This window comes from Cervus canadensis, chromosome 3, assembly GCF_019320065.1.
Source record: "Cervus canadensis isolate Bull #8, Minnesota chromosome 3, ASM1932006v1, whole genome shotgun sequence".
Classification (NCBI taxonomy): Eukaryota; Metazoa; Chordata; class Mammalia; order Artiodactyla; family Cervidae; genus Cervus; species Cervus canadensis.
Window position 1 is genome coordinate 110,398,004 of NC_057388.1, and position 16,544 is coordinate 110,414,547.

The 16,544-nt window shown below is 59.9% G+C and overlaps 1 protein-coding gene across 3 annotated transcripts in view; it reads right to left on the minus strand.

Moving 5' to 3' along the window:
- The window catches only part of PTPRN2 (protein tyrosine phosphatase receptor type N2), a 600,191-nt gene that overhangs the window by 75,341 nt on the left and 508,306 nt on the right, over positions 1–16,544 (minus strand). For all 3 annotated transcript variants that reach the window (XM_043464002.1, XM_043464001.1, XM_043463999.1), the window contains exon 14: positions 11,299–11,493. In XM_043464002.1, coding sequence (XP_043319937.1) covers positions 11,299–11,493 — 195 coding nt within the window. The remainder of the gene's footprint in view (positions 1–11,298; positions 11,494–16,544) is intronic.

Sequence of the window (16,544 nt, forward strand, 5' to 3'; positions counted from 1 at the left end):
CCAACTCCCAGAGCTTGCTCAAACTCATGTCCATCGAGTCAGTGATGCCATCCAACCATCTCATCCTCTGTAGTCCCCTTCTCCTCCTGCCCTCAATCTTTCCCAGCATCAAGGTCTTTTCCAATGGGTCAGTTCTTTGAATCAGGTGGCCAAAGTGCTGGAGTTTCAGCTTCAGCATCAGTCCTTCCAATGAATATTCAGGCCTGATTTCCTTTAGGATGGACTGGTTGGATCTCCCTGTAGTCCAAGGACTCTCAAGAGTCTTCTCCAACACCACAGTTCAAAAGCATCAATTCTTCAGTGCTCAGCTTTCTTTGTAGTCCAACTCTTACATCCATACCTGACTACTGCAAAAACCATAGCTTTGACTAGACAGATCTTTGTCAGCAAAGTAATGTCTCTGCTTTTTAAAATGCTGTCTAGGTTGGTCATAGCTTTTCTTTCAAGGAGCGTCTTTTAACTTCATGGCTGCAGTCACCATCTGCAGTGATTTTGGAGCCCAAGAAAAGAAAGTCTGTCACTGTTTCCATTGTTTCCCCATCTATTTGCCATGAAGTGATGGGACCGAATGCCATGATCTTAGTTTTTTGAATGTTGAGTTTTAAGTCAGCTTTTTCACTCTCCTCTTTCCCTTTTATCAAGAGGCTCTTCATTGTCTCTTCACTTTCTGCCATAAGGGTGGTGTCCTCTGTGTATCTGAGGTTATTGATATTTCTCCCAGAAATCTTGATTCCATCTTGTGCTTCATCCAGCCTGGCATTTCGCGTGATGTATTTGTACACTGTATATAAGTTAAATAAGCAGGGTGAAAATATATGGCCTTGATGTACTCCTTTCCCAATTTGAAACCAGTCTGTTGTTCCATGTCTGGTTCTAACTGTTGCTTCTTGACCTGCATACGGATTTCTCAGGAGGCAGGTAAGGTGGTTTGGTATTCCCATCTCTTGAAGAATTTTCCACAGTTTATCATGATCTACACAGTCAAAGGCTTTGGCATAATCAATAAAGCAGAAGGAGATGTTTTTCTGGAATTCTCTTGCTTTTTCTATGATCCAACAGATGTTGGCAATTTGATCTCTGGTTCCTCTGCCTTTTCTAAGTCCAGCTTGAATATCTGGAAGTTCACAGTTCACATACTGTTGAAGCCTGGCTTGGAGAATTTTGAGCATTACTTTGCTAGCATGTGAGATGAGTGCATTGTGCTGTAGTTTGAACATTCTTTGGCATTGCCCCTCTTTGGGAGTGGGGACCCCTTTGCCTGTGTACAAAAAGGAAGTGTGGGAACTGGCCTGAATGAGGTGTCTGGTCAGTCTCTAGAATATGGGAGCACCTTGAGGAGTCTCATTATGTAGAATGTAAAGCTGGGCCTTAGACGTGACTCTGAAGGTGACATGAAATCAGCTGGAAGCGGCCATCTACACTGTGTTTAACTTGCAGTGAGTCTCATGTTCCTGAAGACGATAACAAATAACCTGAAAGGCCTCCTCTGTGACAACCTGGAGCTGCTGGGAGGACGGCACAGTCTGCCTTTCACAACATAAAGGGAAGTCCCGGGCGCTGGGCTTCCACTGTCCACATGAGACCTTTGGGCACCCAGACATGTGGGAGGCAGGGTGCTGGGTGTGACACCTCCTCCCCAAACCAGGACGCTCAGAGGCCACACTGTCAGTGAAAGCACTTGCTCAGGCCACAAGGAGCTTACCTGTCTCCCTACAGACTCAAAACGGGAAAACATTTGGACCTGGGGCCTCATCTAGGATTGAGGGTCAAATTCACAACACGTGCTTCACCTGGGAATCTCTGGGTGGGGAGCTGATGTAAAGATGGTCCTAGTTTCATGAAAGCCAGGAGTGGCTGGAATATCAATCTCAAAACCTGTCCTTTGAGGTCAACACTGTCAGCGTGGGTTACACAAAATTCTGAGAGATAAAGCCCCACTGATGAGGAGCTTATAATCTGAAATTCCAGAATCCAACATATGGCAAACATATCCAAGAGTGAGTTTAGTTCATAGGAACCTAGATATTAGAAGTATTAATATTACATGGAACCAGTCAAATGCTACATTTAAAATAACTGTCAAAGGAGGTTCAACAATACAGGACAAGTACAACACAGCAGGCAGACTTGGAAAAGAGTAACAGAACAACCGCAAGTGAAAAATACACCCCTGGAGACCAGAGACACAAAGGATGTGTTACATGGTGAACCAGACCCTGCTGAAGGCACATCCAAGGCACACTGGATGGGAGGGTAGGGGAGATTCCCTGGAATGAAAGGCCGAGGGACAAAGAGAGAAAACACGGACGGGGGCGTGAGAACACCCTACAGTCAGATGTAAACTGTAAATGGCTTTTCATCTTCTAAAACCGGTTGAAGATAGGAATTCTGATTTCAGGAATCGTAGTAAGTCTGGAGCAGAAGAAAAATATATAATAAAGTAGGTCCACATGAAGACAGGGCACAAGGAAGTTCCTGACACAGAGCTGTAGACTTCAGGAAGAAAGTGAGATACGTCACGAAAGTACAGCTTCTGCACCCGCAACAGACAGCCTGGCAACAGCATCAAAGGCAAGAATATAGTGCTGCTAAAGTAACGGGGGAAAACTAACTAGAATTTGATCCTTGTCTCATCTATCATGCAAGTGTGAGGATTCACTGAAGACATTTTCAGACAAAAATGGGAAGGCTTTCCTACTAGAGGACTGAAAGAAGAATATGTTTTAGGACAAGAGGAGATTTTACCCAAAACAAAGAACTGAGAAAGAGTGATGTTGATGGGGGAAAAAATGAGTCAATCTGAATAAGGGCTGACTATGAAAATCAGTAACTAAAAAATGGTTATTTTAAGGGTATAAACATACAGTGAAACTGAAATACTGGATAATGACAATACATGTCTCAGAGGGAGATATCAGGGTCAGAGTCAGCGTCCCCGAGGTTATCTGGGAGGGGGCAGAGATGTGCTTGGTAAAATCACCTGGACAATAATTAAATTACAACTGCTGAGCCTGTGGGCGGTGGGGAGAGGGACTCACGGAAGCCAGGCCTCGCAGAGGGAGCGAGGGGACGACACTCCGGCACACAGGTCGCGGGCAGCCCGCCCCACACCTCTGTGCACGGAGGCCTGGGCAGCCCCGCACAGGCTGAGCGACGCGGGCACCCTCATGGGGCTTCGTGAGCCGCCCTGTTCCGCGGGTGCGGAGACCAAGCCGATATTTTTGAGCGGCCCCACGGGTCACCCTGGGAGGCAGCCTCTGGATTTGGGACCACCTTTCATCAGCGCGTCTGCCCTCTGACTCCGGAAGAGAAACCGTCAGAGGGCAGAGGTCGCGACCCCTCGGTCCCGCTTGTTGGTCACGCCCTCACCTCCGGCAGACGCGCTGAACAAGCAACGGGAGAGCTGGACTCTCCCTGCTCAGGGAGCCGCAGGGGCCACGTGCGGACGGAGCGCAGCCCCTCACTCTGGCCAGGGTCACGGCCGTTCACGGCTGTGTGCACGTCCCGCCTCTCCCGAGCACGCTCACCCTGGGAGCAGGAGCGGGGTTCCCGGAGGAGCTGCGACCTTTCCTGCCGTCTCCTGCCCACCTGGACAGTGGCCCCTCCCTGCCCAGGCCTCCCAGGACAGAGGGTCTCCCAGCAAAGGACCGTGCCCAGCACTTGGCTGCATCCAACCTGCCCAGCCGCACCCTTCTCACCGCAAGCGGACTGGAACCTCCTCGGGGCAACACTGACCGACTGCTTCACTCAGGCACTCGGGAGCGCGTGCTCTGCCCTGGAGCTGATCCACATACAGGGATGGAGGATGAGCAAACGTGGTTCACCGATGGACTACTGGCAGGGTGCAATTCCAGAAAGTACACGTTACACAGAGAAGCGGCGACAAGCCTGGACAGCACGTTCAGAAGCAGAGACATTACTTCCCCACAGAAGTCTGCACAGCCAAAGCTTCGGCTTGTCCAGCAGTCACGTATGGATGTGAGCGCTGGACTGTGAAGAAAGCTGAGTGCCGAAGACTTGATGCTTTTGAACTGTGGTGTTGGGGAAGACTCTTGAGAGTCCCTTGGACTGCAAGGGGATCCAGCCAGTCCATCCTAAAGGAGATCAGTCCTGGGTGTTCATTGGAAGGACTGATGTTGGAGCTGAAACTCCAGTACTTTGGCCACCTGATGTGAAGAGCTGACTCACTGGAAAAGATCTGGATGCTGGGAAAGATTGAGGGCAGGAGGAGAAGGGGACGACAGAGGATGAGATGGTTGGATGGCATCACCGACTCAAGGGACATGAGTTTGAGCAAGCTCCGGGAGATAGTGAAGGACAGGAAGCCTGGTGTGCTGCAGCCCATGGGGTCACAAAATCAGACACGACTTGGAGACTTAATAACAACACGTTATATCTTCTGATTTTGCACACAGTTCCGCCCTGGGCCTGGACTCACACTGCTCACTCAGTTTGCTGAACGTTTCTAAACCTGCCAGACCCCAGAGGTGCCCTTTGGGCTGGAAGAACGCGGCCTTTTTTCTGGGCAACACATCAGGTTTCACTGAGGGAGGCGGTCAGGCGCACGGGATCGTTTCGTGTCTGTGCATGTGAACGGACACTTTCCAAGTGGTATCTGGACACCAGTTTCCATTTTTATCCCTTGGAAATGTTAACTCACGGACTTACTACCAGATTGTGTTTGAATCTAATTCAATAAATACTGAGTGCTTGATCCCACTCTATCTTACACAATTCACTCTCAACAAGAAGGTATGACAAGCAAGGCAGTCATTCTGGCACCATCCTAGCACTTTAAACGATAAATCAGATGTTTAGTAATCACAAGACGAGTTGCACCCCACTAAACATGCAGCGGTAGTTCGGCACCCCCCAGCACTGGGCAGGGGGGACGGCACCCTGTCCTGTTCCAGCACCGGACGGTGAGGAGCCATCGACATCACGGGACCGCCCCGGCGGCCCAGTGGTTAAGGCTTCATGCTTCTAGTGCAGGGGGCGCAGCTTCAACTCCTGGCTGGGGAACTAAGATTCCACACGCTTCGAGGCACGGCCAAAAAAAGAAGGCGTTGACCTCGAAGCGCCAGAGAAGCCCTGTGCGGAGGGCTGGCCGAGTGGGCGGCACGGCCAGCAGGGGCCGCGGGTTGGCTCTGCAGAAGCCCGGGGCCCAGGTCCGTGTGTCTGAGTGCTGGCCCCGCCTTCCCGCACCTTCAATGCCCCACTGAGAGGTGGTCCCCGCCCCAGCTCCTGGTGAGAAGCTGACGGGCCGAAATGGTTCCTGCCACATGCTATTGTTTCCTGTGCTAACACCTTCCTTTCCTGAGGACCCTCCTGGAGGCGTGCCTTCTCCCAGAGGAAGGGAGGGGTGGGGGTCACTGCACCCAGGGGGGGAGAGGTGGGGTCACTGCACCCAGAGGGGGAGGGGTGGGGTCACTGCACCTTGGGGGGTGGGGTCACTGTGCCAGGGGGGAGAGGTGGGGTCACTGCGATTCTTGGGGGGGAGGGGTGGGGTCACTGTGCCCAGAGGGGGAGGGGTGAGGTCACTGTGCCCAGAGGGGGAGAGGTGGGGTCACTGCATCTTGGGGGGGAGGGGTGGGGTCACTGCACCCAGGGGGGAGGGGTGGGGTCACTGCATCTGGGGGGGGAGGGGTGGGGTTATTGCACCTTGGGGGGTGGGGTCACTGTGCCCCGGGGGGGTCACTGCACCCAGAGGGGGAGGGGTGGGGTCACTGCATCTTGGGGGGGAGGGGTGGGGTCACTGCACCTTGGGGGGTGGGGTCACTGCACCCAGAGCGGGGGAGACAGCCTCCGTCCACCAGCCTCCCCCCCAGCCCCCTCGCCGTAGGTGGGGGCTGCAGAGCAGACGCCCCTGGAGCCTGGGCAGCTGGCCGCCTCCCGGCAGCGTCAGCCCATTGCCTCCAGCACAGTGCATGCCGGAGGGCTGGGGCAGAAAGGAGTTGGGCCTCTCCCGGCCTTCACATGAGCAGCAGACACGCGCGGTTCAGGCCTCAGGCCTCGTCACGTGCTAACCGTGTGCCCCAAACCCATAGGACGTCTGGCCCCCGAGACCTTGGGTGTGAGTTTGCCTGGAGGTGGAGCCTCGAAAGAGGTGATTATGTGGTGGGTGGGCTGTGGTCCACCGACTGGGGTCCTTATAAGAGGAGATCTGGACCCACAAACAGAGGGACGGCCGTGTGAGGACGTGGGGGGAAGACCGCATCCATGTGGCAGAGAGAGGCCCGATAAATGAAAACTTCCCACATCCTGACCTCGGGCTTCCAGCCTCTAGGACCAGAGACAGTCAGATTCTGTTGTCTGAGCTACCCCGTCTAGGGTGCTGACCGCCGAGCTGACTAAGACAGGCCACGTGAGGGCCACAGACCCACAGCAGCTGGACACTCATGCCTCCGGGGCTAGGAACACGGGCGCCAAATTTAAAGACCAAGAAGCTGGGGCTGCCCACCCCCTCCTCCGACAGACCGGGCCTTGGGGAAGAGACGTGGCATCCGGCTTGAGCCTCTGACTTCTGCCGTCGGGGGGCACAGAAGTGTGAACACGAGCTGAGGAGCCTGGCGGGGAGGAGACCACACCAGCACTCGCAGGCCCTGTGGTCAGGGTGCAAAGGAGGTCCGGGGAGCCCCGCCACACGGCCGGCCGTGAGGGCCGAGTGGCCGACCTCTCTGTGGACACAGCATATCCTCCGCCCGTGTAGCCCGTCACCAAACACGCCGGCTCCATCAGTAAGGATCCTCCCTTCACCGATGAGGGGCGGCCTCGGTCACCGTTTGCAGTGTGGTAGCCTCCCAGTCTCCAGGGGCTTACTTTACTGCCCTCGGTTTTATGGTCTCCATCTGTGAAACGGGCTGAACCCAGGTCCTACGTCACGGTTTCTCGGGACAGCGCTGCTACTCACATGCGCAGGGGTGCTCACACCTGCTGTATTTTCCAGGAGTGAAGCGGATGCAAAGATCCAGTCCAGACCCCGACCTTCAACTTGAAGATGTGGCCGCTCTGTCTACACGGCCCCGCATGTGAGCTCCTCCGACTCCAGGCCCTGGGGACTCCCACCGGCTCTCAGCACCACCCGAAAGCTGCATGTTGACAAGTCGGTCTCTGAAGATAAGCGTGGTCTAAAAACAGGCCTTTTGGAAGGGTAAATTCAAAGGTGACCCTTTAGCTTTCCAAAGGGTGGATGGGGGTCTGAAGAAGCCATGCCTGTCACGTGTGTAAATGGCGACGCTGATGGCAGCCCCGTGCAGTTCCTGGCCTGAGGCCTCCGTCTCCAGAGCGCTGTCCTGAGCTGGATCAGACCTGGTCACGTTGCCTTGGAAACGCGTCTTCAGAAGCCAGCCCGGTTCACCGCCGAGGGTGTTTCCTCCCCACCTCCCCTCGTGGTGACGCTGGGGCCCCCACCTCGGCCCAGGCCTGTGTGCCGCGTGGTCAGGCCCAGCCTCCCGGGCCCCCCCTCCTGGGCTCGCAAAGGCCCCCAAAGCACCATTGCTTGCACCCAGGGCTGTGGTGTCCCGGGTACCGGACGTCTCCCTGCGGAGAAGGCCCTTGTTTCCTCAGCTTCTTCGGAGGAACATTATTCCCATTTTGGCCTTAATTCTTCCCGGCTTACTCGTCACAGCTGCAGGCCCACAGGCCCGGCGTCTCTCCCTCCCTGGTTTAACCCTCACGGGGAACTCACAGGGGGTGCTACCCCTGAGCCCGTGTTGGGTATGGGGAAGCAGAGGTCAGCGGATTCATCAGGGACTCGGGGCCAGAAGCTTCCTAGGTTCTCCCACTTTTGGGGGCCTGGCGCCCTTGCCGCCTGCAGGGTGTCCATCTCCAGGTTGAGCCCAGGCTCGGCAGCCCCGAGGCTGTGCCGGGCCCTGTGGGGGAGGTGACTCTGGGGGCAGCAGGCTCCTGATGGCCGGCCTGCCCTGCCCACGTGCCCACGGGGCGGCCGCCAGGACTCCCTTCCCGTTCCCCGCTGCCTGGGACCTCGCCCTCTGAGCCTGCACCAACAGCCGCCTCCCTGGCCCACTTCTCTGGGTCTTGTGCCCCTGCCCGGGACCCCCGGCGCAGTGGGAAGGCCGTCCCTGCAGTTGAGCTGGCTTGGCCTCCTCCGTCACGGAGATCGCCCGGGTCACGAGGGCCGCCGGCAGTGGCTGCATCGTCGGCACAGCAGCCTGTGACCGCGTGCACTCCTCCCGCGGACGCCTCGCGGGGCCGCCTGCCTCCTCTGGGGGAAAGGCTGATGGCTCCTTCTCACCCCCAGGAGGACTGGTGCTGAGGGCTCGGTACGGCAGCCCCCAGCGTGGGGCCTCGGTGCAGAACCCGACGACATGCCGCATGGACGGGGTGGCCGCGGTGTGGGGCTCAGGGCAGAGGGCTCCCCTCAGGTCGGCCCCCGGCCGCCCTCCGGCGACAGCAAGCTGGCTCAGCTGCGGCATGCTCCTCAGTCCTTCAGAGGCTCGGCCTCTGCCGAGGGGCACGTTCCGTCCTGCACCCTGGGGGCGAGGGCGCCTCCCAGCAGGTTCCCAGTTGGCTCCTGGGGTCTGCTTGGACCTTGGCACGGCCATCCTTGTGACCCCTGCACCGTCAGCCTGTGGTCCTGGGGCCAGCTGTCTGATGCCGGGAGCAGTCCTGACAGAGGGCCGGGAGGCCCAGGCACCGCACGCGCGTCTCCCGGCGGCCTTGACGGGTCAGCAGGTCGGGGGGTCAGGTCCTGAGGTTCAGCTGCTCCGCAGCCCATGAGGACGTGGGGTCAGCATCCATGCACCGCTGACAAGACCACCTGGCCCGGGGAGGCCTCGTGAGACAGGGCCGCAGTTCCAGAGCCGAAGAGACGAGCCGCGTCACCTGCCATCGTGGGTGAGAAGGTGTAAAAGGCCACGGGGACTCGCTTCTGCCCGTCTCCACGTCTTGGCGCCCTGTGTGGGGGATGACGACCATGGCGGGCTGGGAGACCCCTCTGCGCAGGTCAGGGGGCGGTGGCTCGGGCCGTGCCCAGTGGGGTCCTCGTGGCCTCATCGGCCTCTCTCCATGGGGTTCGTTCTCCGCTCCGAGTCGGGAAGGGCAGCTGGTGACCCCCATTCAAACAAAGTCAGTTAATGAGAGGGAGCCTTGAGTCCAGGGGCTGGCCCAGGGCACGCAGGTGTCTGGGTTGCATGGTGGTGGATGGGGGTCGCTGCTGTCACCGGGGGTCACCCCATGTTAGGGGGGCCGCAGGCGGCCAGGGGATGGCAGGTCAGCTCTCTGGGGTAGGGACTCACCCAGAAACTACTACCAGGCTCCCTCTCACAACTGCCGTCACACACGGGAACCGAGAGACACAATTTTCTATGGAAAACACAATACACTCATCTCGCATTTGGAGGTGAGATACATCAAGTTGTAACTTGAAGGTCCTGAAATATGGAAACATCAAAAGGCGACGAAGACTCTCAACACACGTCTCCCGGGGGGAGCTTGCCAGATAGACACCCCTTGCTGGCATGTTGACCCCAATACTGAATCTCATTAGAAATCTGGACTTTCGGATAAATTTCCTTTTCTAAAAGGGACATGTTCTCTAAAAAATCAGCTCTGAAGTAATAATAACCACAGTTATTTATCCACAGAGAACTTCCCTGGTGGCTTGGTCTGTAAAGAATCCACCTGCAATGCAGGTGACCTGGGTTTGATCCCTGGGTGGGGAAGATCCCCTGGAGAAGCAAATGGCACACCACTCCAGTATCCTTGCCTGGGGGATCCCATGGACAGAGGAGCCTGGGGGCTGCAGTCCACGGGGTCGCAGCGTCAGAGACGACGGAGCGCCTGAGCCGCAATGCAAAGGAGAGGCGCTCCCCAGGTGCTGGCTGTGGGCGCAGCAAGGCGGCACGTCTGAGACCCGAGGGTGAGCTGTCTCCCCAGGAAACTGCAGACCTGGGGCTCAGGATGCCCCACAACCACACGGAGCCCTGGGAGTGTCGTGCGGCCTGAGCCCCGGCGGAGCCGGAGCAGAGCTGAGCTCCCGGACTTCAGCTTCCTCCTGTGCTGTGGTCTCAGCTGCGTCCATCAGCCCGTGAGGCACCCGTGTCTCCTGCCCTGGGACCCGCATGTCTGGGAGGGAGGCCTCTGCCCACCAAGATCACCAGGGCCGACTCCAGGCCTCTCCTCCAGCTGCCCACCAAAGCTCTTTAGTGAACACGTGGTCTCTGGGCTGCTCTGGGGCGAACGTCTGTGTCCCCCACATTCCCTGGAATCCTGGCCCCCAAGGTGACGAGGTCAGAGGTGGGGCCCTTGCGCCGGGATCAGGGCCCTCACGAGACCCCAGAGCTCCCTGCCCCCTCCCCATGGAGGACACACCAGAGGCTGCCATCTGAGAGCCAGGAAGCGCTCCCTCCAAACCCCGCGTCTGCCGGCCTCGTCTCAGCCCCTGCCTCCAGACTGAGGGACTCCAGCGTCTGCTAAGCCACCCGTCTGTGCTGGTCTCCAGGCCCAGGCTCTGCCCAGGGTCATCTGAAGCCTGTCCCCAGAAGGAGGGACCGACCAGCAAGACAGTACTGATCAGGGAATGCCCTGGAGGGCGGAGGCCACGGTCGTCAGGACCCAACCACACGGCACAAGGGGCTGAGCTATAAACAGGCGCCTCTTATAAACCCTGGACAGCAATTATGCATCAGGTACCATGGGCTCCAGGACGGGTGGGGGGCTTCCTATGGGGAGGCTTCTGTGCTGGGCGGGCAGCTGACCCTTCCCACGAGAAGCAGCACGGGGTGGGGGGGACATTTATTCACCCAGACGCTGCTGCTCGGAAAGCCTCGCATACAGTCGGCACTCAACTGTACGCATTCAGTTGGCGCTCACCTGTGCGCATTCCCAGGGCAAACCCCACAGCTGCTCAGTCGGGCCAGTGTTCTGTGTAGAGTGGGGACAACCCTCCCTTGGGGAGGCCTCGAGGGGAGGCTGGACATCGGGGTGCCCTCCCCTCGCCGCCTCGCCGGTGTGCTGGGTGGTTGGGGACCCTCCCCCACCAACCCCACCTCTCCCAGGCTCCCTGAGTGGGCAGGCTGCAGGCTGGGCAGCTGCCCCAAACCCCGTCTCTCCCAGCCACTAACCCGGTGGGCAGGTCGCAGGCTGGGCAATTGGGGACCCTCCCCCACCAACCCCACATATCCCAGGCGCTCCCCTGGAGGGTGGGGCACAGGCTGGGAGGTTGCCCCACCCCGTCTCTCCCAGGTGCTCCCCTGGAGGGCAGGCTGTGGCTGGGCAGTCTGGGACCGCCCCCCTAGCCTCTCCCGGCCACTCCACGTGGCAGGGCCCGGGCCTTACCAGGACCATGTGGCCGGTGGAGATGTCCATGTTGGGCTGCACGGGCTCCTCTGACCAGGACGAGGTGCTGCTCCGCGCGGAGGGGCTTGGCATGGGCCCGTCACTGAACTGGGAGGACACACTGCTGACGCGGGACGTGTGCGTGGCCTCGGGGCGCTCCGTCGTGCGCACGGCCATGCGCTGACGGCACAGCTCCTGCAAGACAGCGGCCGGTCAGAGGCTCCCACCTGCATCCCGGGCCGGGGGGTGGGGGTGGGGGGAGAGGGCTCACCCGTGACAATGCACACCTACAGGTATGCACACAGACACGCACAAGGGTAGACACGCTACAGACAGACAGGCGTAGTGACACAGACATGGACACACACACAGACACACAGACACACAGACAGACAAGGAGAGGCTCTAGCGGGGCCGCCCTGGACCCGGTGTGGACAGACTTCAGGCGCCCCCCCCTCCTCAGAACGTGGGCTGTGGTGGGGGCGGGGGTGACCCTGTGAGCTGAAATACAGACACTTGTAGCACCGTCACGGTATTTACAGGAAAAAACCCTCTTTTTGGTTCTTGTTCCCAAAGCATCACTCACGGGGTGAAGCGCCCGCGGGACAGGGTCGGCAGAAGCGCGCGTGGGGGAACGTGGACGGGACGGGCCTGCCGGGCGACACAGGCGCAGGCCTGGGCCTGCCCGACGCGCTCCCTGGGCCCGGCAGTGCCCGGCTCGGTCACCGTGGGGCCTCAGGGCCCCGGCACAGGGGTGTGTGACCAGCCTGGCGGGTGAGGCCCGGCCGTGCTAGCGGCTGCCAGACTCAGGGCTCGGTGGTCACACGGCCCCCAGGAGACCCAGCCAGATGCTCCCCTCTTCTGACCCACAGAAGTGCCTTTGGGGGGATCCCATCAGCCCGGCTACGGTGACTCCCAGCCCTGCCCAGCGAACACTGTCAGCAGAGCCGTCCAGCAAAAGGACGTGAAGAGAGTTTACAAGAGGATCCAGGCCCGCACTGAGGACTGCTCGGGGCAAAGGGGCAGTGTGGAGACCCCAGAGCCCTCCCCTTCACTGGTGCGTGCGGGGGCGGCTCCCTGCACGCCCGGCTGCGGGCAAGGAGGTCCCCGTGCCGTGTCCTCTCGCCTGGCCGCCCGTCTCTGGGACTGAAGCTCGTCCTGAGCCGCTGAGGGCTCGCTCTCCCTGGGGACGCTGTGCTGACCCTTCCCCGGGTCAGAGCATGGCTCAGGGGTGCTGTGAGGGGGGCTGCCTGGCTGAGAGCCCCCAGCCCCATCAGAGCATCTGCGGGGAGCAGGCTGGGACCTGCAGAAGCCGGGGGAAGGGAAGAGCGGGAAGGAAGGGCGGTGGTGAGGGGCGGGGGCCCTGCCGCTCTCCCCCAGGGTTCAGGAGTTATCCATGGCTCTCAGACAACGAATCTGCTAGAAACTCCCCCCTCGTCTTCATGGAATCTTAGAAGCAACGAGGAGCCCAGGCACGGCAGGTGGGCTCAGTCGTGTCCACAGGCTACCTGTGGGCCGCCGGCCAGGCCCCTCTGTCCACGGGAGTCTCCAGGCATGGATACCGGAGGGGGTTGCCACGCCTCCTCCAGGGCATCTTCCCGAGTCAGGGACTGAACCCGCACCTGCTGCGTCTCCTGCCCTGCGGGCGGGTTCTTTACCACCGCGCCACCGGGGAAGCCCGCACGGCAGGCGGCTGCCGATGCTGAGGAAGATGACTCCAGGAGCCAAGTCCACGTCCCACTGGTTCCCACCGCGGCATGGTGAAGGCTTTTCTGATTTTGAGAAAAGCACACCAAGAACTTTCTGCAGCAGCTTCTGAGGTTTCACATCATTCACCCAGAAGAACAGAAAATGTCCTTCAAGAACGGCTCCTTGGGGGAAGAGGATCTGGGAAGCTGGCGGTTCACCCCCGAACAGTAGAACATCAGGGCAGCTGCTGTCTGCCCTGGAGGCGCCGGCATGAAGGGTGACGGCCACTCCAGGTTCCATCCCTCCTCGTCCCCGTGGAGAGGGTGCGCCCTGGAAGGGCCCCTGCCTGGCCAGACTCCCTGAGTGACCTCGGGCGAGGCATTCAGGCCCCCGGTCCAAGTGCTTTCACCCTGGGACGGAAGGAACAGGAGAGCACAGAAGACTGAAGGGTTCCAGTGTGTGAAATGCCAGCGTGGCCCCGGCCACGAGGTCCCATCACAGACCGGTGGTCAGTGCAGGCGGTTGGGTCACTGTGGGTGCAGGAGCGGAGGGTGTCCCGTCACTGTGGGTGCAGGAGTGGAGGGCGTCCCGTCACTGTCAGGCAGGAGTGGAAGGCGTCCCGTCAGTGTGGGTGCAGGAGCGGAGGGCGTCCCGTTACTGACGGTGCAGGAGTGGAGGGCGTCCCGTCACTGTGGGTGCAGGAGTGGAGGGCATCCCGTCACTGTCAGGCAGGAGTGGAGGGCGTCCCGTCACTCTGGGTGCAGGAGTGGAGGTGGTCCTGTCACTGACCAGTGCAGGAGTGGGTGTTGGTACAATGAAGACAGAACCGTTCTCTAATCCAGATCAGCTCTTGGTGGCCTGGCGAGTCAGACACTTCTCAGGGAAGCAGGAATTTTAGAAGTAGGGGTGCCCTGGATCACCCCATGGCCTCCTCATGAGTCACTGGTGATTAGGACCGACTTGGAGAGCCGGCCAAGCCCACACAGGTGCCTGCGGCCCCCTGGGACTGGCCCTGCGTCTCAGGCCCAGCACTTGCCAGGCTGCTACTGAGAGTGGATTCTCCTTGTGGGTCTTTGTGTTTTAAATAAAAGCTGTGGCAAAGATCCAAGAAAAGCCATCACCCCACATCCAAGAGCACCAACACTGACCACGGAGGCCCTCGGCTGGAGAGGAGGCCCCTCGCCCACACAGAGGGGGGCTCCAGGCCATGCAGGCCCACTGCCGGGGGGCCCACACAGGGTCAGGCCTCTTTCACCTGCAGATAAAAGTGGGTGCACCCGCTAAGGGGGGATGCTTGACCTCAAACTGACCACAGTCCAGCTTCTATGTGATAAATGACGAGGCAGGAGGACCTGAGAAGTGGAGCCAGGGAAGGGTCAGGCAGAGATGAGACGCCCGGGGGCCAGGGCCACTGCTCCTGGGGCCCTGGGAGGGTCTGGCTTGGCGCCAATAGACAGGTTGGGGGGAGGTGAAACGCCCAGGGCCCAGCAGCTGCCTCGCCCCAGCTCCCGCAAGTCACCAGAGGAGCCAAGTCCCGAGGGCCCCGAGCAGACACTGGGCCCCGCCTCTGCAAAGCCGCCCCTCCAGACAGCAGGCCAGGCCGCCCTGGCTGAGCACAGACCCCCTGGAGCCTGGGAACCTGCACCTGCTGCTCTCGGGGCTGCGACGGCAACTGCAGCCTCCCCCACGCTGATTCTCTCCTGGCTCCGGGAAGCGTCCACCCACTTGCGTTTGGAGTTGTGGTGCTGATGCTGAGTCCCAGGGGCGGCAGTCGCTGGCTGTGTGACCTTGAGCAAATCGGTGAGCCTCTCTGCGCCCCCACCTCCTCCTCTGAAACGGGGACACGGGCAAAGCTCCCTGGAGGCCCGCGTGGGAGACCGGGCTCAGGTGGAGCATTCGGGAACGGGCCTGAGCTCCTGGGTGACCATCAGCGTCATCACGAACTCTCCCAACAAGCTGCCCACCCAACACTGGATGCCGGGAACCCTGGGGGGGTGCAGCCAGGCCCCCATGTCCTGGCTGGCGGGCTGGCGGAGCTGAGCAGCCACAAGGGACCTCGAGGGGTCAGGACGGGAGCCCCACGGGTGGACGACGCAGATGTGGAGGCCAGGAGGCGGGCAGTGAGGGTGAAAGGGCAGGAGGCCCACGTGGCTGAAAGAGCCCCCCAGCAGAGGGCCCGCAGGTGGGGGAGCAGGGGGCCAGGACTGCCGCGTCACCCCTGGGGAGAGCAATGCTGGGCTCCCATCACACACCCTTGCTTGGCCCCCGTGGGGGGACCTGGGTCCGGAAGCAAGAAGTGGGGAGGTCTCTGCACCCGGCGTGGCTGGGGCAGTGAGGGTCAGGGCCGAGCTCCCCGGGTCCCCCCAACCTGCAACTCGGCTCCCCTGGGGGTCTGCCTACTGCAGTCCTCAAGGCTGGGGTCCCAGCCTCGCCCTCTGGACCCGAGACATGGGTACGAGCCGGGTGTGGCTCGGATTAGCAGGCCGTGGCACCGTCAGAAGTTGTGGGGCTGGAGCCGCACTTGCTGCAGGACGACAGAGCTGAGCGCCACGCCGCGCACACACCAGGCCTGCAAGCAGGCGAGTCCCACCGCCGCCGCGGCTCCTGACCTGACCTGAGAGGGCCAGACTGGTCCATCCACAGAAAAAGGGGGCTCACCCCAAAGTGGTTCAGTCTGACGATGACCACACCCCCTGCAGGGGACATGTGGGTCCCGGTGTCCAAGGAAGGGGCCCGAGTGGACCTTCGGTCCTGGCTCCTTCCACCCGGTGCCAGGCAGAATCCCGCACAGTCACTGCGGCCACCTCCCTGACCTGCAGCCACGTCACCCCCCGCACTGTCGCAGGACGCTCCGGGTGAACCCAGAGAGGCAGACAGTCACAGAAAGATGCGGAAACCCCTGGGGATCACCGTGCAGCCTTTACGTAATGTAAGTTAGTCCTTTACGTTGATTACAGCTTGTAAGTTAATAACAGGAATTCTATATTTTGTCCATGCTCTGAGCTATTGCTTAAACATTTCTAAGGAAAAATGAACTTTTTAGAACATTACTACCCGCCTTAGTCATGGTCTGGCCAGGAGACTAACTGGGTGGCGTTTCATCGCCCAGGTGTATGGTTTTGTGGGAAGGTCCCAGTCTGTGCTCTGTGGGTCTCACAGCAAGGCCGCCTGGTGTTGTGGGTTCACCAGACTGCCTGCCCCCGACAGACGGGGACCCTGCAGACGGAGCCTCATTCTTCATTTAAAAGGACCATGTCTCCCTAAAAAGGCATCCGCAGTCCACACGGCAACAGTGAAGGCGTGAACCCGCTGACCCCTCAGGCCACAACAGAGTGCACCAGCTGGGCTTAACTACTGGTTTTAAATGTAACGTGAGCTCCCATCACACGGAGCTGCGACCAGGCCAGTGCGCGTCCCCGAGTTCACTGCCTGCGTTTACGACCAGGAAGGGCCACGCAGCATCATCCAGGACCCTCGCGCCATCGAGTGACCAGCCCTGCAGTTGCTGAGACTAATCTCCTGTAGGTAACAGCCTGTGACGGGGGTTAGCATGCAGA